Raw genomic sequence first — 25,277 nt, 5'->3', positions numbered from 1 at the left:
TCAATAAGCACTGCCAATAGGTGCAGTTAAAGGGTACTGCTTATAAGCACTGCAGATGGGTGCTACCAGCACCAACAGACACTGCCAGTAAGCACTACCAATGGGCACTGCCAGTGGTTGCTGCCAATGCCAACAGACACTGCCAGTGGGCACTGCCAATGGGTGCTGCCCACAGGTATTGCCAATGGGTGCTGCCAATGGGCACTGTCAGCATCTGCCCCGTGCCCAGATGGGAGGAAGGCACAGAACCACTTAACCCAAAATAATTTTATTGTTGCTGTTGTTTCCGATACAAAAAAGGAATCCCACAAAGAGCCATCTCTCTCTGTGGGACAAGGGCACAGGGTTCAGTTTCAATGCTTCCAAAAACATCCAGCAAGAAATGGCAATACAAAAAACACCACACCAGAGAGGAATTAAGGAAACCTTGAGCTTCTTCATGTGATAGCTTTGGCTCAACACACACACACAAACCCATCTCTGCTCATTTATTATTATTAATAGTTTTGTTGTTGTTTTTTTTTTTTTTTTTAAAAAAAGCACCTGTTGGGAAAACCAAACCAAACCAAAATAATAATAATAATAATAATAATAATAATAAAAACATCAGGCCACCCATCCTGTCACAAGCTCTGGAACTCTTGCAAAACCAGAGTCTGGAGCTGCATTATACAAAAAGAGTTTTCAAGTTTGACGTTAGCCCAAATACAGCATAGGTACGCTTCCCCACCCCATGCAGTGGAAGCGTACCAGGAGAAAACAACCACCCCACCCCCAAATACCAAAAAGAAGTTACAGAATATGCACTCCTCACACCACGGAGCAATCAGGCTGTGGTGGTTACACATAAATACGGAAGGGTGGATGGATACAGTGCACTAACGCCGACAGTTCCATACCAGCACCAGCTTCTGAAAGCACCTTTGGTTTGTTGTCAGGTAGTTCTGTGTGTCACCAGAGTGAGTTAGCACCTTTCGTGCCTTTGACGATGCACAGTGTTGATGCAGAAGTGAGAACAGATTCCTACAGAACGAGGCCATGGCACTGCAGAGCTCTGTGTGAAGGACCACCCTGAGGTGGGGGAGAAGCCCACCTGGACAGGGCAGCCCACGTGGCCAAGGGAGGCAGCGGGGAGAGCTCCTTTCACTTCACTTGTACCTTCTAGGCTCTTTGGAGCACATTTCATTTGTCTGCACTAAGAGGGATGCCTTTCAGTTGTCACCAAGGTGCAGGCAATAATGAGGGCAGTGCCCTGCAGCTTCCATATCCACTCCTGACTGTGGGAAATCAGCCCCCTGGTTCACACCGATGGGTGGCTCAGGGTCAGGGACTGACCACGAGGGTGGGCTGTCCCTGCCTCACGCTGCAGAGCCCACCCCCCTATCTGCTCCTGCTGGGAGGAGGGTTTTAAAAGATTTTAAACCACTCATCAGTGGTGGCCAGCAAGTCTGCCCCTGCAGTGTGCCATAGATGTGCACCAGGTTCTCCATCCCCACTGGCAAGGGAAGGATGGATGCTCTGAACCAGGCTGGTGACATGTTCCCTTCCAGTTTAGTTTGTTCATTTGCATTAACCAGTGCAATTATTTGCTTTTTCCCAGAGTTCCTATTCACTTCTGTAAGGACACATTAACCCCTGGCTTGCTGGAGCTCTGTAGAACCCCTTCCAGCACCAATCTTTGGAGGGAATGCACTGTTGAGCACACTGCAGTGTGAAAACCCTACGGTCCCTGCAGGAGCTCTGGTCCTTTGGGCTGGCTGCTTCATAAGACGAGATTTGCAGCTTGAGATGCCCCCTCACTCACTAGCAAGCTTTTCAGTTTGACAGAGCAGCCCAAAAGGACCACAGGACATGGAGAAGACAGAGAGACAGTGGAGCCAGTGTAAGTAGGGCTCTTGTGCAGCACCATTATGACAATGCAGAATCAAAGAAAAAAATAAACTGTTGGGAAAGGCACCGACATCACACCCTTGAAGCAACTCCCAAAGCCGCCGCCAGATCCCCTCCCATTTACTGGGATGTGGGGTGGTGTATGGGCTCTGAGCGTGAAGGACCAGAACCTTCCCATGGTGCTGCCTCTGCCAGCTGAGATCCACAGCACCTTGTTTAAAGGAGACAGAAGGAGCTGAGTGCAGGGAGGACGCCCCTGCTAACACAGCGGGAACCTTTGGCAAAGCTTGCATGAGCTCTTTTGTGGTGTGGCTTGGTTTTGAGCCAAGCACCCCATGGAATGGAATACCCCTGCATGGCCCAGGTGAGTGCTGAGCCCACGGGGACATTTCCCATCAGTTGTGCAGTGCAGTGGGGGAGGTGGTGGCAGGGGGTGCAGCAAGAGAAGAGGCAGATGTTTCCAGGTGTGGATGGCAAGGCTAAGGACTGTACTGTCGGTTGGGTGGGTGGGTCTCATGGCTGTTAGTAGAGCTGGAGCTGGAGCTTCATCCTCAGTGCTTGGCCCAGCTCCCCTGCTAAGTAGTTGAGGTCATTCTTGGCCTCTAGTTTCTGCAGTTCCCTCTTGCGGTACAGGGGCACGCTCATGATTTCCAGCAGGTAGGTGCCTGGCACTATTTTCTTGCGGCCAAGGTGCAGGAAGCTGAGCCCTTCTTTTTGGTGGATGCGGAAGTAGCCATCCTCATTCCCATGGGAGATGAGGTACCGCACGCGGTTCTCCAGGGGCTCCACAGCTGGCAGAAGCTCCAGGATGTGCTCGTTGTGTGCCAGGTCAGAGAGGTTCAGCATCATGGACAGAGGAGTCTCCACATCCATGCTGGCCAAATTCACAGTGTGATCCTAGGGAAGGAGTCAGGCGTGTTACTTACAGATGCCAAGAAAAAGGTGATGACCTGATATGAGAAGACTTGATTTAGGGGGTTCTGCCTCACGTGACATCCTAAGGCAGCTCTGAGGAATGGGTGCCACTTCTATGGTCCTCCAAGTGTTTCTTGGTGCCCTGTTTCCATCCTTGAGACGGAACCAGCATGTCCACAGCCCTCATCTTCAGTGAAAAGCACCAAGAAATTCTTGGGCATTTTGCTCAAGGCCTGAAGAGCCTCCCAGACCCACCTGTTCTGAGTAGGCCTGTGAACATGGAAAGCCTTTTACAGAGGTCAAGAAGAAGCTGTAGGGAGACTGACAGTTCTGGAGCCTGATAGCCTTCTATGGCACTGTGGAACCTGTTACCCCAATTGCATCCCTCACAGGGAAACATGGCCAGACCACAGAAGTGTGTGTCACCTAATTTCAAAGTGGATCTGCCTGGATTGAGACAATCCCACAGGAATGGGCATGCTGTATGGGTTCCACTCCAGGCAGCCACCCTCAAGCGACTCAGCTTTTATCTTGTTCCACCCCATCTGGGATGTCATGAATTTCTTACCCTGTGCCTCTCGGTGCCATTGACACTGCGTCGCTGTCGACCTCTCTTGGGATAGCCATTTATCTTGCACTCATAGCAGGTTTCAGGGGAGAGCAGATTGTCTTCATCCTCTTCTTGAGGGGCAGGAAGGTAGGACCCCTTCCCAAAACCCAAGCCAGAAATACAGTGTCTGGTGGCAGAAAAGCAGAGAGTTCCATCTCAGATTCATGCTTTGAGAAGGAAAACTTTGCATTGCACTCATGCGTTCCTCATGTGGCACCCAGACACAAAGGGAAGAACACGCCTTGCATGGCTTGTGCAGAATACCTTATGGTCAGGACATGCCAGGGGAGTTATCAGGCCACATCTTTTTTAATAAGGCAGTAGGTTCAATCTGTTTGAATCTGTGCTGCATCTGCTTCACTGATAGCAAGTGCACTAACTAGTGTGCTGGAAGAGGACACAGGATTTGCAAGAGGACATGGGAAGAGGATATGGGCATTAGCAAGGGGATTCTGTGAGGGGACAGCAACAGTCTGGCAATGGAGAAGCCAAGGGCTCATGGGAATGGGAGTTCACTGGCTTCCAGGGCTCCCCCAGATTGTTCTGGTGACTCTGGCAGGCAGCAGAGGAGTGGTGATAGAGGATGCCTGGGGACAGCATGCACAGAACAACCTGCAACATCCCCTGGCAATGTACAGGTGTCTGTGTGGACACCACAAAATACACATTGTGCAGCTCATGCCCACCTTGGTTGTCATTTTCAGGGGCTGAGCTGCTGAGGAACTGTGGTGGAGCTGGGGCACCTTCACCTGGTACCTGGCTACCTACATACTCCACACAGAGCAGCAGGCACTTCTTAAAAGTGTCTTGGAGCACAGAAGAGGAGTGTGAGATTGCTTTCTGGCAGTAGAGAGCACTCAAGCACTTTGCTTCACAAAGTTGAGGTGAAGCACAAGCTTGGGAACAGCACCTGATAAACAGCTGCACTTCAGCATTCACAGTGCTGAGAGATGATCACTTACAAGGTGAGGTTGGGGCAGTGAGTGAAAACTGCATAGGGTCCTTGTCAGGAAGCACTTCCAGGCTCTGGTTTCACCCAAGTCTAAAAGCATCCGTGATACAAACATACATGGCTCCAGAAGCAGGCTGGAGATGAGCTGGGGTGAAAACCAGCTTCTAGTCTTGCTGGTCAAGCTGGGCCATGGTGGGCAAGTCTCAGTCTCTTAATATCACTCTAGATGCATTTCAAATGTGCTTTATCCAGGTATACCTCAAATCTAAGAAATCCCTACAGCAGAGACTTGGCTCTTACCCTTGTCCTGCTCGGAAGTAGCCTCCAGGACAGCCACAGAGGTAACCACCATCTGTGTTGGAGCAGCCATAACTACAGGGGCTGCCGCCAGCTGAGCATTCATCCACATCCTGGCACCCCCCAAAGGCCTGGTCAAAGTCAAAGCCAGATGGACAGACGCACTTGAAACTTCCCAGAGTGTTGTAGCAGGAGGCAGAGCCACAGGCAGTTGGGCTGGAGCACTCGTTTTCATCTGCACCAGAGACAGCAAACTAGTTAGAAACTTAGTGGGCAAAGGTTTCTGGGGCAGAGCAGGAAGCATAGTGATGGCACTGCAGATGTGAACCCAAAAATCAGTGTCAGCAATGGTCAGGGTGGCTGCAGAGGGACTCAGGGCCCAGCTGCCATCTATCCCTCAGCCCTCAGCCCATGATATACGGGTCCCTGTCCCACACTTACCCACACACTGATTCCACTGGTAGTGCTGCACGTAGCCCTGCGGACAGCCACATCTGTAGCCTCCAAGCACATTCTGGCAGCCATGCTGGCACCGGTGGTTTCCATCACACTCATCTACATCTGCAGGAATGTAACAGAGGGGGTGGTGAAACAACTCCTCCCTGTCCCGTGGGCGGCCATAGGTGCACAGGGACCACACGTGTACACAGTACAAGCTTGGGAGCCAGTACCCATCAGGGTACTCATGCAGGTGAATGGTTCTGCCTTATTATTGCTCTGTGGCTTGCACCTGCATAGCACCATCAGCCCCAAGGCCCACATATATCCCCTTGCAGCTGCTGCTTGGATGATTTTTGCTCTGAGGCCTCTTGGTCCTGCCTGGACCATTCTGTTTTGCTTCATTCTGCCTGTGTTCAATACAGGCTTCTCTTTGGCATAGCACATGGTGGGGTTTGCCTGTCATGAGCTCTCCCATAGTGAGACACAGGCCCATTCCTTTCCCATTCCTGGCTGCTGTGATTGCAGTACCAAAACCTGCTTGTCCAAGAGCAAGTCTGTCTCCAGGCAGATCAGGGCAGTGTGATGCTGTGTGTCAACTAGGAGCTCTTTCACATCGAACACATTTCTGTCAAAGCACCTGAGAGAAAGACCTACCTTCACAGTTAACACCAGAACTGTCCAGGGAGAATCCCTTCTGACATTCACAGTTGTAGCTGCCTGGTGTGTTCAGACACTGCCCTTTGGCTCCACACAGAGAGGGCTGAGCCGTGCACTCATTATTGTCTGCAAAACATTAACATTGTAAGTCCAACCCCAGGGGGAGCGCAGCTTTGAGGACAGCTCCCTGGCACTGGTAACAGAAAGAAACATCAGATACTGACTGCAGAGAAGTCAGCAGCAGCTCTCTGCAGAGCTGCAGTATTCCACAGCCAGAGCTGCAGGACTTGGAGAGACTGTAGAGGGCCTGAAGCTAACCCCCCCCAAGACAGCCTCAGCATGCACAGCAGCCAATGCCTCTACTCACCTATGCAGGACGAGTGGTGCTGAGTGAAGCCTGGAGGGCATTTGCAGTTGAATCCTCCAATAACGTTCACACACAGGAACTGGCAGTTGTGCTGCTTGGTGGAACATTCGTCCAAGTCTAAAGCAACAAGCACAAGAACACGTCTCAGTTTCTCCTACTGAGATAGCTTATCTCTGTCTGAGTTGATGGCAGCTGTGTACACGTGGTGAAACAGCTGTACTGAAAAGATTGGGACCTGGCACAGACCAACCTCAGGAACACCACACATAAAGTTCCTGCATGAGAATCACAAGTCCAGGCAGCCTCTCCCCCTCTGATTACATACCAACACATAGGGAAGACACAAATTTTTTTCTCAGCCTCTCCAGAAAGCCACAAATCACAGCTCTCCCAGATTCTTAGATCACTTCTGCAGCCAGAGATGAGGCAGATTCTCTGCTGCTTCCTTCTCCTGGGGAAATACCTTTGCAAATCTTCCCATCTTCTTGCAGAACGTATCCTCTGGGGCACGAACACTGGTAGCTGCCCTCTGTGTTTTTGCAGATGAAGTTACATGGTTTAGGGGACTGGTTACATTCATCCAGATCTGCAGTTGAGAGACACAGGACAAAACGTTTATGGGCTGTGCTGCTGGATGGGACCCCATGTCACACTTGACCATTCAGGCTAACCTTAACGCAGATGATCCTGGGTTTCATGGCTCAACAAAACTAAGCAGTCACATGGGTCCTAACACTCCCTGCCCCAAACAAATCTATTTTTCCCACCAGGAGATCTAGAAGACCTCCTAAGGAAAAGAGCGTAATCATCTTCCTGCTCAGACATGGGATGTGATGTGACTGGAGGATCTGACAACCTCTCCAGTTCACTCCTGGCTGAAGAGATGTATGGAAGCTCCTCCCAAATACCAGGCACAGCCCTGTATTTCTTGGTACTGTGTCACCTTGGCTGAGCAAAGAGCAGCAGCAATGGGCTCTGAAAATACCCTTAACTTTGAGCCAGGTTGGAGGGCACATACCTGGAGAAATCAAATGTTTAGAGAGAAATCCTGGCTTGGTGCTCAAGGTCACAGCTCCCCTCCTGGGCACAGAGCTCGGTTTCTGGGATCTAAGACCTCTTTTCCACTCTGTATCCAGGACCTGTCTGCTGGCACAGTCCTCAACACCATCTCAGTACTGGATGTGTGGCACCTCTTCATCCCCTTCCATACTTTCCCAAACGCTAGCAGCTGTGATTCCAGGAGTGGCTTTTATGGCAATACCTGAGTGGCACTCAGGCTGGCTAAAGCCTGCCACCCTGCAGCAAAACGTGTGGCTGCTCACAGATTGTCATCTCTGAATCACGTTCCCTATCTGTCTCTGTGACCCCTGAGGTCAGAGGGACAAGACAAGGGTTTTGGGGTTTTGAGGAGTTAAGCACCGTGCAGGGATGACTTTGATGCACTGCCATGTAAGAGGACAAAGTGTGCACAGCCCTGCCACGGTCACACAAGACCATATGGACAGAGGTGGAAGCCAGGCTCTGGGAGAGGAGAGAGGCTATAGGACCCTCTCTTTGCATGCTGGAAAGTCAGAGAGAGGGAGGCCTGCCAAGGCCAAGGGCCGTACAGAGAAATGGGTTTCCTTATCCCAACTCACCTACACAGGCTGTGCCTGTGATATCTGCTGTGTAGCCCAGCCTGCAGTGGCAGCGGAAGGAGCCAATGCTGTTGATGCACTGTCCATTCTTGCAGAGGTTGGGCAGTACCTTGCACTCATCGATGTCTGCAGGAGAGAGGGAAGGAACTGTTAACGCCAGTACTGCCTCTATCCCCATGCTCCTATGACTGCATTCTGCCAGGGCAACCCAGGATCTATCTGAGCGCCAGAGGCTACGTGCAGGGAGCTGTAAGATAATATTGCAGAGGCTTCTTGTCTGCTCCAGGGACTGTGCAGACCTGCCCCAGTCAGTTCCCAGTGCAGTTCTGCTTGTACCACATTTCTTCTTTCTCCCCTCTGCACTAAAGGTGATTTGAACCCCAGCTCACCTCTCCCATCAGTGGAGTACCCTGGACCATGAGGACACATTTTCTTGTACTGTGCAGTTCCAAGTAGGGGGCAGAGCTCACACTGGGGTCCCCAGCTGCGCCCACTGTTACAGCAGCACTCAGATTTGGTGACCAGGTTGCGGTTGGTGGAAGACATCTGGCACATGGTTTGCAGTACTTCAGTGAAGCAGAAGCCCTGGCGGGTGTCTGAATAGAGAGGGTGGGAAGACAAGTTCGGGATGTAAGACTCTGCCAGCAGCAATGATAAGTGATAAAGCTGTCCAGACTTTGAAAGTTCCAGCACAGAGACTAGTCTGGTTTGGGTAATACAAAAGACAAAGGTGATTCCACAAGAGGCATCTCCCTGCAACTGGGTGCTAGGTGTCCAGGCTAGTCCCTGTCTCTAGCCTTTGTCCTTCCATGTCTCTAGCCACGTGTCCTTCCATAGGCTTTGCCATCTCTTTTACTCAGAAACGTTCCCTGGCACTACTTGAATATACATCAGAGAAACTGTGACCTGTGCCATGGGTGATAGCTCCCACTTTCTGAGATGCATAAAGTCCTGGTTTTCAATGAGGATATGCAGCTCACATGGGATACTTCTGTCCAACAGGTGAATCTTTTTTGTTCCTGTCCTGCGCCCCAGTTCTGGCCCACTCACTTCTCACCAAACCTGCCAGATCCTGGGGGTCTCCTTGGCGCTGCCCTGGCAGCTTCTCACCTCCCAACTCTCCTGGCACAGCAGTGGCAAGGCTCAGTGCCCTACAAGGCACTTGAGGTGCACCTTACTTCTGTGGGCAAAACTCAACATGGTAAAGTGTGGACAGCAAACTGTCCATAAAACAAATCTTAGCAACAACCTTGTCTGCATTTTCTTCTGTCCCCACAGCTCACTGAACTTGTGGTTCACCATTTTTAAATCTTACTTTGGGCAAATTCAATTCAGAAACCCCGAAGCACCTGAAAAGCACCACGCGTCACTAACTAGTGGCTGATCAAGACCATGGTAATTACCAATACACTCTGTGCCAGAGGGACTGACTTCAAAACCTTCATTGCAATCGCAGCGGTAACTTCCCACTGTGTTGATGCAGCGGCCGTTGGGGCAGATTCCAGGCTTGGTGCGGCACTCATTCTCATCTAGGAGAGAAGTCACAAAGAACTGCGGTGACAAATTTCAGCTTTCCATGAGTTTCCATGCTACCACTCAGCTTGAAACAAGTCCACACAGTCCTTTGAGGTACACTCCCACATCCCTGGACAGCTGAGAAACATACCCATGTTCCTCGGACCTCCCCTAAAGCAGAGTGCCCAACTTCCCTGCTTTGCACATTCTCCACCTGCAAGTGGCCAAGCTGCCAGAGTGGGAGTGGAGCTGGGTCTGCTCTGCATTCCTCCTGTCCCTACCACTGTGCAGGTGTGCATGGGCCAGCACTTCTGAAAGCAGCACAGTGCAAAGAGGCCTGACACAGACATATGGAAAAATTCAAGAAAAATGTAATGCTGAGTCATCCTGGGCTGGATATGGGTCTACCGATGAGCAGAGACTGTGGGTGTGCAGGCACCTAATAGGACTGGAAGGTGTGACACACGGGAAGTCCCAGGAAGGACTTGTTTGACAGGACATAAGCAAAAGCTACAGGTCTGCATACAGGTCCAGCCCCACTGAGAAACCCTCCCATCCCGGCCCTTGGTACCTGTGCAGCCCTCTCCATCAGGTCTGCGCTGCATTCCTGGTGGGCAGATGCACATGAAGGTGCCAATGAGATTCTTGCACAGCATTCCTCGAGACTCGCAGTCGTGCAGACCCTCTGCACACTCATCCAGATCTGCAACCAAAAGTTTGGTGAGACCATCCTGCCAGCTTGCATCACTGTGGGAACAGCTAAGTGGTGTTCAAAGCTACACTGTTCTGCCAACCCCTGCTGCCTTGGCCGAAGCTGGCTGGCACACAGTAGACACCAGTGTAGATGCAAGAGCCCGAAGACAGCAGTCCAGACGTCCTGCCTTCTGTCTAGCACCAGAGACAGACAACCCTGGAGAGAGGGTAGGAGATCCCCAAATGGCTGCAGAAGGAGGATTTTATACCTCTGCACATTCTTCTGTCATCTCGGAGGGCATATCCAGATGGACATGTGCACTCATAGGAGCCAAAGGTGTTGATGCAGCGGAATGCACAAAGCAAAGGATTCGATGCACACTCATTAATATCTGGAAGGCAGAAGAGAGGAGAGAGCTTGACTCTGCACTTCGAGCAGGATCAGCTGACAGTAATGTCAAAAAACCTGCCCAGTACAGACTTCCCTTCTGTGCATTCATCTCATGACAACTTTCTGTGCTTCACCAGGGCTTCCTGTCACAGTCTGCAGTTGTAAAGGGATACACAACAGGTGACTGAGCCCCTCTGATGGGGACAGGATCCTGGATCCTTGGTGAGGCAGCTACTGCCCTCACATTGGCCTCCAGCACTCACCCTGAGCTCCAACCTCAGAGGAAGCCAAAGGGGATGCTGACCTGACTGCTGCTCACTCAGCCAGGCAGTGAACGAAGTGGGGGCATGCACATGGCCTGGATGTGGGTGTGGTTTTCTGAGACAATAGTTCAATTTTTGTACAAGTGCCTATGGAGGTAGGGGGATGGACACTGTGGGAACCAAGAGATCAGGAGAGTGGCAGGCAGGAAGGGATTTCCTTGGTTTCTCCCATCTGCAGTTCTGCAAGGCAGGGTGAAGGGGCAGCCCTACAGCAGCTTTACCTTCACATGTCATCATGGGCCCGGGCTCAAAGCCCTCATCACAGGCACATTCGAAGCCTCCCACCACGTTGGTGCAGGTACCATTCCCACAGGGGTTGCCGATGGAGCATTCATCTGTATCTGGAGGAAGATAGGACCAGGTTACGTATATGATTTATATAGGAAAGATGTAAGGTGGTAACTTCTTGCAGCCAAGCATTCACACAGGCTCAGCAAAATCAGTAGCCAGGGTTAAAAAAGGAAGGGGCAGGGTAGAAGTGCATTCAAAAATCTTTCTTTCCACACACACACACTCACGTGCTTGCTCATAGCTGTTGACATGAGGAAGACAAACACTCAGGCCCTTACCCACACAGTTGACTCCTGTGTAGTCGAGGTTGTACCCAAACGGGCACTCGCAGCGGAAGGAACCATCAGTATTAATGCAGGCCCCGTTGATGCAGACACCCAGGTTCTCTGAGCATTCATTCACATCTAGAGTGGTAACCAAGGCAAGGTTAAATCACATGGGAGTGTATGGCCAGAAACACCCCTGTCCTCTCAGAGCTGGCCCGGAAATCCCAGCCTCCTGCCAGAGCTGGGGACTGCACGAGTGAGCAGAAACCATGAGCTCAGGAGGGACTGCACATCCCCCCCTTACTGCCACTGGGATTCAATCCTTCTCTCATGATAGCCAAGATAGGGCTGCTTCTAGACTGTCACACCTCGCCCCCCACAGGACACAATGCTTGTCCCTGGACCACACCATACCTTCACGGGTGTCACCCGGACCTGGGATGGCTCCGTGGCCATATGGACACAGCTCCTGGAAGGCAACTGGAAGAAAGCAGAAAAGTGAGCTGGGATTAGACATGAACCCATTCCCAGATGCCAAAATGTGTTTTTGCTGCTTCTAGGGCATGACTGACGGCTTGACAGCTCGCTGCACAAATGAGTCCATAAAATTCCAGCACACTGGGAAACACCTAGGCTTGCTTTGGATCCGGAGGCACTGAGATGCTTTCGTTTTATCTAAAGGCACATTGAGAATTTAGAGCATATCCAAAACAGAACTAAGCAATCCATTTCCCAAGAACCCGACTGTGGTTGCTGAAGACCTAGAGAAAACTGCAAGCTGGTCAGAGTGATTCTCCCCACATGGAGGAGCCTCTTTTGCTGGACAGCTCACACAGCTATTACATGTCTGGACCAACCTGCACACCTTCCCTGTGCTGCTCATGTTGGAGGCCATCTCTCCTAGGGCCCAGCCCACCTACCATTTCCTTCTTGTGGGCACAGCTCACACGGGTCTCCCCAGCCTTCTCCTGGCATCTTGCTGCAGCAGCACCGAGCCTTGGTGGTGTTGAAGGCCTTGGGGACAGAGCACTTCCCATTGTCAAAGCGAGTGAAGCAGAAGCTCTGGCGGGTATCTGTAGGAGGACAGGGAAATGCACAGAGCATTGCAGTCATCCAAGGGTGATGCTGTTCTCCTCTCCGCATTATAGCCCTTCAGCATCAGGAAGGGTTTTCTTCAGGATACTGATGTTTTGGATGGCTCTGCAGGCAGGCAGTGCTGCTGTAGAGGAAATGGGCAGCCCACCCACCCCTGAATTTTGGCTCAGAGACACGAAGTTGTCCTGCAGCAAACCAGGATATCTTAATATCCAACCCCCACTCCTACCAATCTTGAGAACACCTCTAAGGGGTCACAGCAGACAGCTGTGCCAGCTCCTGCCTCCATCCACGGTGTTTGTGTCTGCCATGTCCTGTACTTCCCCATCATCCTGTGGGCAGAGCTGCACTCACCAAAGCACCGTCGGCCATTATCAGACAGCACAAAGCCTGGGGGGCAGACACACTGGAAGCTGCCAGGAGTATTGGTGCATGTCCCAAAGAGGCAGATGTTGGGCTCCTCTTCACATTCGTTGATATCTGGAAGCATTGCAGATGTATTACTTACAAAGCAGCCAAAGATCACTCCTTTTTTCATGGCATTAAAACCAGCTGAAGTTGTGATCTCTGTGGAATTCTGCTGCCTGCAGGTCACCACACTTATTGGGGACAGAAACCCCAGCCCTACTCCTGAACGCACCTTCAGGGCAAATGGGACAATGAAGTGGTCAGGGTACAGCAAAAACACTGACCCTCCCCAATCCTGGGAACAGCTTGGCCTTGCTCTGTGCCCGGTTATTTCATGAGGGTATTTGGGGGTGGTGACACATGCCCAGCCCACCCAGGAAGAATACGGTTGCTATGAGAGCCACCCAAGTTGGTCATGAGCTGTGCTGGAAATAGAGGAGACAGAGAGGCAACATTACCAATGCAATTGTCGTTCTGCACTTCATACCCGGGGGGGCAAATACAACGGAAGGAGCCCTCCAGGTTCTGGCAAGTGCCAGGGGAGCAGGTCCCAGGCAGGCTTACACACTCGTTGATATCTGCAGAGGAGGGGAAATAAGCAGTGCATCAGTGCTCAGCTCTGAGAACCCAGTTGCAGACTGCCTTTCTGCAGGCAGGCCCTCAACTAGCAGCTGCACACTACTTTGCTCTAAAGACAAAAGAAAGCATTTTCCAGACATGCACCTTGGCAGTGCAGGCTCAGCTCTGCAGGACAATGTGTTGCAGGAGGCAGTGTGACAGAGACAGGTAACTCGGGCACAGTATGCTTGTCTGACCCTGCACAACAGTACTGGCAACAACTCCAGCAGAGCCAGTCCTGACTGTAAGGTAGTTCTCAAGGCATCACAGGTACAATTCTGGATGCTTTAGGAGGACGGACAAGGCAATGTTCACCCTTGCTGCCTGTAGGTCTCAGCTGGTGTTGCTTGACCAGAGATGCAGGCACAGTGGGCCCAGTTTCCATGGGCAGTAAAATGTGCTTTGGCTTGATTGGACCTGGGACCTTGTGAGTGGATCTGGAGAGTCTGTTGCCTCCTATGGGAATTCCCAGCTCGAGACCATGTCTCTCAGCACTGCCCAGTGGCAGCCATGCCAACACACAGCTCAAATCCTTGGGAAGGAAACTCACCTACACAGTTCTTCCCATCGGGAGTCCGGTCATAGCCCTCTTGGCACAGGCACTGGAAGGAGCCGATGCTGTTGATGCATTGGCCATTCCGACACACCTGTCCCACCATGGATGAGCACTCATCAATGTCTGTGGGAGGGAAATGATGAGCAGAGTGGGAAGAAATACACACAGCACATTATTGTCAGCGTGCCACCATAACCACCCCGTGCCCCTGACTGGTGACATGTACAACCACTCCTGCAGTCACAGCCTGGCAAGATCCACCAGTTACTCCTGTAACTGCTACAACCCGATACACAAAAGTGAATTCCTGTATGCCACTGCAGGACACACAGGGAACGCCGCACAGCTCTTACCAGATGACATCAGTCTGTCATCCATGTGCAACTCACCCATGCAGTCATTATTGTGTGTTAGCTCAAAGCCAGGGAAGCAGAGGCAGTTGTAGGACCCAACTGTGTTCTTGCATGTCCCATTTCCACAGGGCTGTCGGTCACATTCATCAATATCTGCAGGGAAAAACACACTGCTGACTGAAAGGCTGAGAGCCGCTGTCTTGAAGAAGAGAGCAGGGCCCAGCCAGATGCACAGTGCCACTGTGGTTTTGCAGCCTGGGATTATGAGGACACAGTGGCCCTGACCTTGGCTGTCTGTGGCACTACACAGCAGGTGCTGGAGGAAGCTCACGTCCGTCATGAAATGTGATTTGCTCAAAAGGGCAGCATAGAACTGGGGTGGCCACACTGACCCATGCACATGGTCTGCTCCCCGGTGGCCTTGAAGCCGTTGTGACAGATGCAGATGTAGCTGCCCTCAGTGTCAACACAGTCCCCATGGCTGCAGACGTTGGGGATTTCCTGGCATTCGTTGCGACCTGCGACAAAGCACAGTGGGTGCTGGTGAGCAGAAGGGATGGATCAAAAGGAAAAAGCCGAGGTGCTGCCCTTCTAGAAGGCACTGCTGAGTCTGTGAGCAAAAGCACAGCAGGACAAAGCTGCAGGTTTCTGAGAGATGGCTTCACTGAGAGCAAGCAAGATGTACTGATCTGCAATCTCTAAAAAAGGATTTCAATGAGTTGCTGAATGAAATCTGCTTTGCTGCTTCTGCATCCTCTGGGCCACATTAGAACTAAAAAGAGGAGCAGATAATAGAAGGATCTGGCCTTCTGCTGGGTGATAGACACCTGTGTGACCAGAGACCTTTCCTCATCCCTCAGGGGCCTACAGTCCCTAAGAACTATTCCGTAAGTGGAGGTATCCCACAGTCACAGTGTGGGCAGGTTGTGGTTCCCAGGACTGACAAAAGACCAGGAAGGAGCACAAGGGAATGGCGCATCCCTCATCCCATCCTTCCCTGAGCCCACCCCAGTGCTCTGCAGAGCCAACCAAAGCGCCCAGCAGTGCCAGCACTCCCACACTCATCTCTGAAGCAGGCAGCAAGCAGCTCCCATCTTACCCACGCAGGCTCCGCTAGGTGACAGCTTGTATCCAGTCGAGCATTCGCACCTGTAGCTGCCTGGGATGTTGATGCAGTCAGCATTGCGCTGGCAGAGGTTCTCTCCGCTGCTGCATTCATCAATGTCTGCGGGAGAAGCGCATACGGACAGTTGGGGCATCATCCTGCTGGGGCTGGAGAGGCTCAATGGAGTCACCTGAATTTTAACCCTTGTTTTGCTTCAACCAGTGTTTTTTTTTTCTTTGTTTTTTTTTTTTTTCTTTGTTTTTTTTTTCTTCCAATAATATAATATATTTTAGGTGCAACTCAAATCTTTTAAATGCTTTTAAACCCAATAATCCATGCCAAGGGACAAAGGAGGAGAAACAGACAGGAAGATTCATGAACATCAGCGATCTTTGTCCAACCATTAGTGTGGCTGAGAACATGCAGATTCTGTTCCATCTCTGCTGACTGCCCTGACTGTGATGCACCATGAGTGAAGGAGATGCCAATGCTACACTGCAACCCCCTCAGCCTCCCACTCTCCCCTGGCAGCAGTTCTGGCCAGTTACCTTCACAGATGAGCAGTATGTTGTTGTAGCTGAATCCAATGGGGCACTCACACCGGAAGCTGCCAATTTGGTTGATGCAGACACCATTGGTACAGATAGCAGGGATCTCGCTGCACTCATCAATATCTGCACACAGACAACATCTGTCACCATCCCAGGAAGGCAGAAAGGAGGAAAGCATCCCTCATTACTGAAATACCATTGCCCTTGTTTATTTTAGAAAGAAGATCAGCAGGAAGGAGCCAGCAGGCAAACAGCAGAACAACTCCTGCAGGAATGATACTGGGTTGTGTTGACAGCACTGGGCTGTGGCCATTCTGCAGAGCTCTGTGCACACAGCAGAGCCACACGAGACTCCATGTCATAGGAGATACGGGATTGCTGGCAAAGCCTGTATGGCACATGTTAGAAAGGAGCCTGCCCAGGACATCCACTTTGCTTTGTCTGATTGTACCTCTGCAGAAATGAGGATACTTGCTCAGGGTCAGGGACCAGGCTGCAAATGGGGAGCTCAGGAGGGCAATGAAGCACTGAGCTGGCTCAGGAGTCCCTGACTCTGATGCTGTGATCAGCACAATCCACCAGCAGCCCCATCGCTTTGCTTCCTGGGGATGGAAGATGAACTCATTTTCTCCCTCTTCATTCTCCTGTGTTCAGGTTGGCACTGTCATGACCAGGTGAAGCAATGATTAACTAATCTGCTGTCTCAGAAATGTCCAGCAAGCCCATCTTTTATGACTGCAAAACATCTGTGGACTCCTCAACATCTGTAGACTCCACAAACACCTGGATTCTCACCAAGACCTCTGGCTTTTCATCTATTGAAACACAAACCTAAAAGTTCAGCTCTCAGCACTCTAAGGCTGTCAGGTCTGTGCTGCTGGCAGCACGAGCAACAGGTGAATTCTGGGTCTAGCTGGCTACTGCCTGTGGTCACTGACCATCTGTCTCTCCAGGTGAAACAGAAACCAACAGACGTGCAAACATGGGAAGCTCTGAGCAAACTGGACACTTGGGAGAAAGGTTTGAAGCCAATCATGTTTGCCACTTTTTTCCTTGCCTTTTCTCTGCTCAGGTCTTAATTTGCTAAGGGAAGGGAAGCAAACAAGCTCTCAGGCACTGTGGTACTGCAGGGCATGGGACTGCAGGGCTGGCATACTCACCAATGGGCTTCCCTGTGTGGATGTCGATGATAAAGCCAGGGGCCTGGTTCCCACACAGGATTTGGTACTCGGCTGGAAGGAGAACATCACAGTCATGGCCATGCCTGGTGAGCAGGCAGTGAGGAACAAAAAGCCCAAATATGGCAGAGAGGATACAGAGAGCAGGGGGACCCGCACAGTGCTCAGCCAGGAACCATAGGGCTGGCATGTGAGTACACCAAGCACCTGTATGGCTCAGGGTAAAGGTCCCAAGCCACTGCATGCCCCCACACCTCCTCAGCAGATCACAAACCTCCCCATCTCTGCAGACACCAACTTGGTCACCTGCATTCCTCCAGCATGCAGAGCTGCCTGTCTGACATTGTGCACATCTGCAAGAACTGCCTGCCAGCCATGATGCTCTCCCTTCTCCCCAACTATTTTGTCACTCCCACTGTGCTCATATCCCAAAACGCTTGGGGGCAGCCATGGTCCCAATGTGCCTTTCCAGGAAGGCTGACTTACGGCTGGCTGGTGTAGGGCAGGGCTCACACGGTTTGTTCCAGGCTTTGCCAATGTTGTAGGAGCAGCAACACATCTTCTTTGTCATGTTGAAGGAGAGCTCATTCTCACACGTGTCATTGTAGTTGCGATAGCACACGCTCTTCCTCATGTCTGCAAAGGTAGCCCAGACAATGACTTGTGCCTCCTGAGCCCCAGCTGTGCTCCCAGCACTTCCTGTTCCTTCCACTCAGCCACAATGCCCACAGTGTGCTGCCCATCATACCACCCATGAGCAGTGCACAGCCAGGATACTGACACAGCCCTTCCCAGAGATTCAGATGATGCCATACCCATGCAGTTGTTTCCTCCATTGACTTGCATGTACTCGGGGGGGCACACGCAAGTGTAGTTGCCGAGGGTGTTGTAACAGGTCCCAGGGCCACAGATCCCAATGTGAGCAGAGCACTCATCAATATCTGCCAAAAAGAGGAGTCTGAAGGTTAAAGTACCGAGCACAGGTAGTGACAGGCCTGACACAGAATGGAGGGTGGGCTGGGCACAAGATATGGACAGGCTTGGACCAGGGTTCATACAGCCTGGCACAGGGATCAGGCTGGCCTGGCACAGGGAAAGGAGCTAGGGTTTGTGATAAGGATGGAGAAAGAAGAGATTCTGCCAGCCACTCCTACAGCATGAAGGAAAGGCCTTGCACAGACAGAACCACAGCTCCGCACACACATCCACACACGATGTACACACCAGGCACAAAGACATGCAGGGCACAGTGCAGTTACCTTCACAGATCCGTGTGTCCTCGTTGAGGTAGTAGCCAAGGGGGCATTCACACTGGAAGCTGCCAAAAGTGTTCACACAGTTGCCGCCCTGGCAGAGACCTGGCAGCTCCTGGCACTCGTCGATATCTGTGGAGGGAAAATAGGGGGTGTTCATCACCTGCAGCCCCAGCAGCACCCACAGCTCAGGACCCCCATTGTGCTGACCCACTGCCTGCACCCACTGCTGGCACTTAAGCAGCTCTGCCAGGTGTCTGGAGAATGCTTGAGGAGAATATATGATGTTGTCGCTCAGTGGCTGGAGCTCAGAGGGCCCAGCAGTGCAGCAAATAGTGGGAGGGCTTTGGGCAGGCTTACCTTCCAGGATGACAGTGATGGGGTTGGGCCGGAAACCTTCTCCTCCAGGGCACAGGGTTTTGTACTCAGCTGTGGGAAAAGTCAGTCAGGAGGTCCTGAGCCAAGTGAGCTCATGTGAAAGAGGGCAGGGAGGGAAAAACAGGAGAATTCCAGGAAAAACAGGCCATGAAGATGGTGACAGTGGTTCAGGGTGAGAGGTCCGACTTTCATCATACTCCAAGCCAGCTTAACTCTCTCCCTCTACCAGCCCACTCCTGAAAGGAGGTATTTCACACCCACTTCCCTCTCCCAGCCTATTGTGCTGAGGTACAAAGGACACCAACCTAGACTTCTCATGCACAACTTGCTGTTTTTCCCCATCCCACCTTCTCTCAGCCCTGGTCCACCTATGCAACCTTGCACAGCAGGGTAAGCCTCTCCTCCCTCAGCTTCCTTTGCTTTATTGTGATGATCACAAATACCAGACCTGAGGCCCCTGAGAAACCATAAGGACACAGCCTCTTCCTGTCTCCTCCCTCTTATACTGCCCATTCAGCCCATGCCCAATTTCATCCCAGATGCCTTCCCACTCACTTGTGTTGGCTGGAGGACAAAGCTCGCAGGGGTTGCCCCAGGCACGACCCAGTGAGCAGCAGCAGGATGCCCGAGTGACACCAACTCCAATTTCTGCACTGCAGGAGATTCCCCCATCTCCACGATCCTGGGTGTCGAGGAAGCAGTTCCCAACACGGGTATCTGCACAAAGAAAGCACTGTGTGAGCAAACCTGTCCAGCAAAGAATTGTATGCAAGGGAGAAATAACATCTCTCCAATCAGGAGAGTACCCATACTAGTGAAACAAGGTGGGCCAGGCTTAACAGGAGGAAGATACTCTTCTTTTGCTGCAGTTAAGTCTATCTCTGGTAGTGGCCAGCTCTGACCACGAGGGACCGACAAGAAGGACCACCAAGCTCTTGGTTGGAAGGTGTGCTTACAGATCCCCACTCACCCACACAGCCCACACCAGTGGGGTTCAACTCGAAGTCTTGTGGACAGTTGCACAGGTAGCTGCCAGGAGTGTTGACGCACAGGCCGTTGATACAGTTCACGGGGTCTGCACATTCATTGATGTCTGAAAAGATGGAAGGATGATAAAGACTGAAACGAAAGGAATCTGTAATTCTGTGATTCTGTGAATGTTGAAGACTGCCTCAGAAACAACAGTCCCTACCCTAAGTTCTGTGTGCTGTGTACAGGATGTGTTCCCACAGCCATGATATTTGCAAGGCTCACAGAATATGCTTACAGAACAGCTCAGTCAGAAGGGACCTGCAAAGATCATCAAGTCCAACTGCCTGACCAATTCAGGGCTAAACAAAAGTCAAAGCAAATTAAAGAAGGCATTATTTGAATGCCTCTTGATCACTGAACAGGCATGGGGCACAACTCTCTAGGAAGCCTGTATCAGTGTTTGACCATCTCCATGGTAAAGAAGTTTTTCCTAATGTCCAGTCTGAATCTCCCCTGGTGCAGCTTTGCACCGTTCCCATTTATCCTGCCATCAGTTATCACGGAGAAGAGATCAGGATCTCACTCTCTGCTTCCCCTCTTCAGGAAGTTGTAGCGAACAGTGAGGTCACCTCTTAACTTCCTTTTCTCTAACCTAAAAAATTGGATGTCCTTAGCCTCTCCTCATAGAATATGTCTTGCCTTTTACCAGCTTTGATGCCCTTCTCTGGATGCTTTTAAGTATCTTAACATCCTTTTTATACTTTGCAGCCCAGAACTGCAAACAGTGTTCAAGGTGAGGCTGTACCATGGTGTGTTGAGCCTCATCCCATGCACCCACAGAAGTCCTATACCTGTGCAGTTTCCTCCACTTCTGTCCAGTTCGTAGCCATCATCACAGGCACAACGGAACATGCCAGGCAGGTTCTGGCAGGTCCCAAAGACACAGATATTCTGGAAAGTGCATTCATCAATGTCTGCAAAAGAAGGAGAGCCGGGTACTTAGGATCTAGCAAGGTAAGGGACAGAAAGGGCTTCTCCTGCTCCCATTGAAAAACATTCACTACCCAGCCACTGATGTGGTAACCCACCTTCTCATGACTGTTCTAGTGCCAAAGGATATCACCTCCTGAGTGAACAGGACAATGCATGAGGTATGTATGCCTTCTCCCCTAACTCTCATTTATTTGATTGCTCATATCCTGCATGGATCCTTGGCTTAGACCAGCTCTCTGCAGGCTGGGGACCAAGTCCTCTAAGTGGAAGAGCTGACAATTCTGCAGTTGGTCTCACAGCCTGGACCTGACAGCCTGGAGAGCAGCAGATTGGTGTCAGAGCAGAGCCTGCAGTTTTGTATGGCCCACAACGATCTGCTCACTAGCAGTGTGGTACCCAGCACTGACTGACAGGTTTCTGAATATCTGCAATAACACAGGAGCCTTGCACCACCAAACGATGGTGAGTTTTGCTTAGTAGTGGATCTGGTGGCTATGGTGCATTTGCAAGGGAGAGATCAATGCCACAAAGGACCTTGCAACTCTCCAAACAGCAAACAAAACTCTGGTTACTTACCCTGACAGGCCTTGCTGTCTTCTGTGGGATTGAAGCCCATCTCACACTCGCAGCGGTAACCCCCAGGTGCATTGAGACACTGCCCATTCTCACACAGGTTCACATTGTCTGCACACTCATCCACATCTGGGGAGTCAGGTGAGATTGAATTGCATTAACCAAGAGAGAGGAACTTCCTCCACTTTGCCCAAGACATTCCCACAAGCTTGTTCCCTCCCCTCTGCTAGAAGGCTGCAAAGAAAAGGCACTGCAATACTTCTAATTGTCTTGAACCTCTCTGAACACCTGCTGAGAAGAAGGTAGATGTCTCCCTAATGTACCTCACAGGTTATTCTGCAGGGCAGGATGCTTTTAGGGGATATCTGGTTTGGGGAACTGCCCACAGGCAGCCAGATGTCAGGAGAGGTTGGTAGTTAAGATGAGATGAGACAAGCAAGACAGTTAAGTCACATTCCTGCTGCTAAGTGGGTCTGTGGGCCTCACCTGAACAAGAGAAGCCATCTCCATTGAAGCCTTCTCGGCAGGCACAGCGGTAGGAGCCCGGTGTGTTGATGCAGTTGGCATTCAGGTTGCACTTGTGCTCTTCTGTGGCACACTCGTCCAAGTCTGGGCAGGGAGAAGCACCCCCTCAGTATTTTTGCCTCTGGCCTTTCCTCTAAGCATGGAGAGCTAGTGTAGGGACTCCAGGGATGTGCTCCAGGTGGACACATAAGTGGCCCAGGAGACTGTAGCCTCCAGGCACTCGGAGCCTGTGTGTCTCCATGGCCATTACACACTCCCCTGGCAGTGCCAACAAAATCTGGCAGTAAGAAACACTCATGCACACGTATCCATATCCCTCATGCATCCCTAGTTCAGGCACACATACCATGCATGCACCCGTACAACCTTTTATACACACCATACACTTGGATCCAAAAAATCCCTGCACTCATGTATAAGCACCATACACACAGCACAACCCCACATACCTCCCACACTAACATATCCCTGCGCATTCTACAACATGCACCAACACACCACCATACAGCCATGGTGTCAGTCTGACATTCAACACACACCTCAATATCACCCACGCACTCCACATCCCACAGATACATGCCTTCACTCCCATACTAATTGCCATGTCCTCCCCAGACATAGTTGCAGAGCCTGACAGTGCAACACCTGCAGACTCCATCCCACACCTACAAAAATCCACATCTAGAGGGTTTCAAGAACACTGTAAGCACAAATGCCAACAGAGCCCAACTCTCAGAGGTACCCACAGAGCACACCAACATCCTCTTCAAGGCTGAGAACTCACCATTGCACTTCAGCCCATCTCCAAGCCAGCCTGTGCGACACTTGCACTTGAAGCTCCCAGGCACGTTGATGCAGGAGGCATGCATGTCACAGTTGTGGGCCCCAATCTCACATTCATCAATGTCTGCAGAAAGGAAGGACACTGGAGTACGACAGAGCTCAGCTTCCCAAAGACACAACGAGGGAGCCAGGTGACATCCTGCTAACTGCTCAAGACACTGATGGCTCCTGGAAGCCTGATCCCCAGGGAATGAGAACAAGGTGATTTGTGCAAGAGGCTGCCCTAGGTTCATATCCTTGAACTGAAGAGCTGATCTGTACTCCCCACTGGAATATAAAGATAAAAGGAACGGCAGGTCCCTGATTCAGATATAGAATAGGAAAGTGTTACCCTGTCAGAAATCTTCCCTACTGCCAATGTCTGCCTGCCCAGCAGGGGCTCCCAGCACAGAGTACATTCCTAGGTGCCCACAGTATCCCCATCAAAGGGAAGATGTTCCCTCCATGGCAGCTGCTATGGGTGTTTGTGAAGGTTCCTACCAGCACTCCTAGCTCCAGGTCTGGCGTGCTCTCACCTGTGCAGCCTGTGGTTCCCTTCTTGACAAAGTAGCCCAGCTGGCAGTGACAGATAAAGGAGCCCTTTGTGTTTTCACACTCGCCATGCAGGCAGATGTTAGGGTTAAGATCACATTCATTCACATCTGCAGAAGAAGAAGGATTTACTTTGACCACCACAATAACCATATTCTGACCCTTGGGCAAGCTTCTGCTGCCATCTTTCTCTCTTTCCAACAGCAGCCTACAGATCTAGTGCTGACATGTGCCCAGGGCACAGCCTTGTCCTCACCAATGCAAGTTTTCATGTCCAGGGATGCCATGAAGCCATCAAAGCAGAGGCAGCGATACTCCCCAGGGATGTTTGTGCACTGCCCACCATCACAGATGTCTGGATTATCCTCACATTCATCAATATCTAGAAAGAAGGAGACTGTTGCTGAAACATAGATGTTAGAGTGTGGGAAAGTATACTGTGGGAGCAGCAGGAGCAGGAGGGAGTCACAGGTGGGGCTGTGTAACAAGTCATGTAGTTACACAACTGGGGGTCCCAAAGTGAGGTGCAAAGCAAAGAGTAGTACAGAGAAATCACCTCTCTGGAAGTCACCCAAAAAATGAGAACCTTTCACCCTGAAGCCAGTGCTATGGGCAATGGACACAGAGAACGCCAGGACAGGATCTATGAGAGCCAGGCTTAGTGCTTACCTGCACATGATCTCTTGTCTGGCATCAGTGCATAGCCTTCACTGCAGCTGCACTCATAGCTGCCCTCCGAGTTGGAGCAGTGAGTGTCACAGCCACCATTGGTTATGGTGCACTCGTCAATATCTGGGGGAGAAAGGAGAATCTGATTGAGTCATCATCCAGACTACATGCATTGCAGCAGAGCTGCTCAGACACAGTGCCAGTATGGAAAGAGAGAAAGTGGGAGAGGTGCCTTTGTGGTGGGCTTACTGAATAGCTCCCCCATGACAGAGGAAGGTATCACTGTCAACTCTCAATAGTTGATTAGAACCCTTTGTCAAGAGCATTGGTCTGGCAGCAGCTCAGGCAAAAAGTTCACCTGTCATCCAGAGCTGACACTCAGGCACCCCACTGAGCACCTCAGGAGTTTAAGGCCAGGAGCTTTGAGGTCTTGGCACACCATATGGCAAAGCAGAGCACTCACCAACACAGCCCTGCCTGTCTGGCGTGGCCTGGAAGCCTGAATCACACGCACACTGGTAGGTCCCAATGACGTTGACGCAGCGTCCGTTGCGACACAGGTTGTCACTGAGGGAGCATTCATTGATATCTGTGGTGGACAGAATTAACATTTTGAGCAGCCAGCCATCCTGATGCCATGCTGAGCATCATTTGGCACCCAGCTCTGGGTGCTCCTAACTACTGCTTCCAAACTTGATTTGTCCTTGCTTTTTGACCTGAAACACTCTCAAACACTTTCTGTCCTGAGATGAGAAAGCAGGCTGATCCTCAAGTCAGGATTACAGATCCATACCAGCTCTGGGCTGGTATGATTTCACTCTTTCATTTTTCCATCCTTTCTGAGCCAGCAAATCCTCCCAATTTGCTGTCTTCTCCCATCATTACTTAGTGTTGTTTATGATTCCCCAAAACCTGAACCACAGACTCCTTTCTGGTCATGCTAGAACCCAGCCTCAGTTCAGACCGGGCAAGTTCCTTTTGCTCACATGCCTTTTGCACAGCTTACAGGTTATAGCCATGCAAACAACCTAAAGAGAACTAAAACCGAATTGGGTGTTTAACACATAACAGCCCCTGACACCTTGTCACACTGGATCTACACTTCAGAGATTACAAGGGACTAGGAACCACTCCTGCTTGAGGTGTAACCTGCTTGGGAGGTTAAGAGTTAGGGTGTATAGATCTGTATGGGTAGAGGTCATACGGCTCCAGGTCTAGGGAATGATATTTCATTTACTGGTAAAGACAGAGATATAGCAGTTAGAAGGAAACTCAGATTTTCCGTTTCCTTAGCATCATTCCTATTGCTCAGTCTTCAGTGAACAGCAGTTACAATAAGAGACATCCTAAACGCAATGAATTCCTGGGAGTAACCTCAGCCCTTCCTGGTGGAATGCATTCTACTCATACAAGGGATTGGAAGGACATTCC

General features: G+C 51.0%; 1 protein-coding gene across 4 annotated transcripts in view; it reads right to left on the bottom strand.

The window, feature by feature from the left end:
* Window positions 1-262: 262 nt before the first annotated feature.
* Window positions 263-25,277, bottom strand: part of FBN3 (fibrillin 3) — a 130,195-nt gene continuing 105,180 nt past the window's right edge. For all 4 annotated transcript variants that reach the window (XM_031610541.2, XM_090125837.1, XM_090125838.1 and 1 more), the window contains 38 exons: window positions 24,310-24,435; window positions 23,847-23,969; window positions 23,434-23,559; window positions 23,162-23,287; window positions 22,588-22,710; window positions 21,765-21,887; window positions 21,282-21,407; window positions 20,564-20,686; window positions 19,711-19,833; window positions 19,296-19,457; window positions 18,723-18,791; window positions 18,369-18,494; window positions 17,925-18,050; window positions 17,596-17,745; window positions 17,092-17,163; window positions 15,929-16,054; window positions 15,375-15,500; window positions 14,668-14,793; window positions 14,312-14,428; window positions 13,917-14,045; window positions 13,207-13,326; window positions 12,695-12,820; window positions 12,166-12,318; window positions 11,660-11,725; window positions 11,258-11,383; window positions 10,910-11,029; window positions 10,244-10,366; window positions 9,853-9,984; window positions 9,170-9,295; window positions 8,156-8,362; window positions 7,767-7,892; window positions 6,593-6,715; window positions 6,130-6,246; window positions 5,760-5,888; window positions 5,106-5,225; window positions 4,668-4,899; window positions 3,374-3,542; window positions 263-2,787 (listed from right to left, as the gene is read on the bottom strand). In XM_031610541.2, the coding sequence (XP_031466401.2) occupies window positions 2,413-2,787; window positions 3,374-3,542; window positions 4,668-4,899; window positions 5,106-5,225; window positions 5,760-5,888; window positions 6,130-6,246; window positions 6,593-6,715; window positions 7,767-7,892; window positions 8,156-8,362; window positions 9,170-9,295; window positions 9,853-9,984; window positions 10,244-10,366; window positions 10,910-11,029; window positions 11,258-11,383; window positions 11,660-11,725; window positions 12,166-12,318; window positions 12,695-12,820; window positions 13,207-13,326; window positions 13,917-14,045; window positions 14,312-14,428; window positions 14,668-14,793; window positions 15,375-15,500; window positions 15,929-16,054; window positions 17,092-17,163; window positions 17,596-17,745; window positions 17,925-18,050; window positions 18,369-18,494; window positions 18,723-18,791; window positions 19,296-19,457; window positions 19,711-19,833; window positions 20,564-20,686; window positions 21,282-21,407; window positions 21,765-21,887; window positions 22,588-22,710; window positions 23,162-23,287; window positions 23,434-23,559; window positions 23,847-23,969; window positions 24,310-24,435 (5,138 nt within the window). In that variant the 3' untranslated portion in view covers window positions 263-2,412. The remainder of the gene's footprint in view (window positions 2,788-3,373; window positions 3,543-4,667; window positions 4,900-5,105; window positions 5,226-5,759; window positions 5,889-6,129; window positions 6,247-6,592; window positions 6,716-7,766; window positions 7,893-8,155; window positions 8,363-9,169; window positions 9,296-9,852; window positions 9,985-10,243; window positions 10,367-10,909; window positions 11,030-11,257; window positions 11,384-11,659; window positions 11,726-12,165; window positions 12,319-12,694; window positions 12,821-13,206; window positions 13,327-13,916; window positions 14,046-14,311; window positions 14,429-14,667; window positions 14,794-15,374; window positions 15,501-15,928; window positions 16,055-17,091; window positions 17,164-17,595; window positions 17,746-17,924; window positions 18,051-18,368; window positions 18,495-18,722; window positions 18,792-19,295; window positions 19,458-19,710; window positions 19,834-20,563; window positions 20,687-21,281; window positions 21,408-21,764; window positions 21,888-22,587; window positions 22,711-23,161; window positions 23,288-23,433; window positions 23,560-23,846; window positions 23,970-24,309; window positions 24,436-25,277) is intronic.

Source organism: Phasianus colchicus, chromosome 28 (assembly GCF_987193195.1).
Source record: "Phasianus colchicus chromosome 28, bPhaCol1.hap1.1, whole genome shotgun sequence".
Taxonomy (NCBI): domain Eukaryota; kingdom Metazoa; phylum Chordata; class Aves; order Galliformes; family Phasianidae; genus Phasianus; species Phasianus colchicus.
Note: the sequence above shows the minus strand (reverse complement) of the source record. Positions and strands in the feature narration are given on the sequence as shown.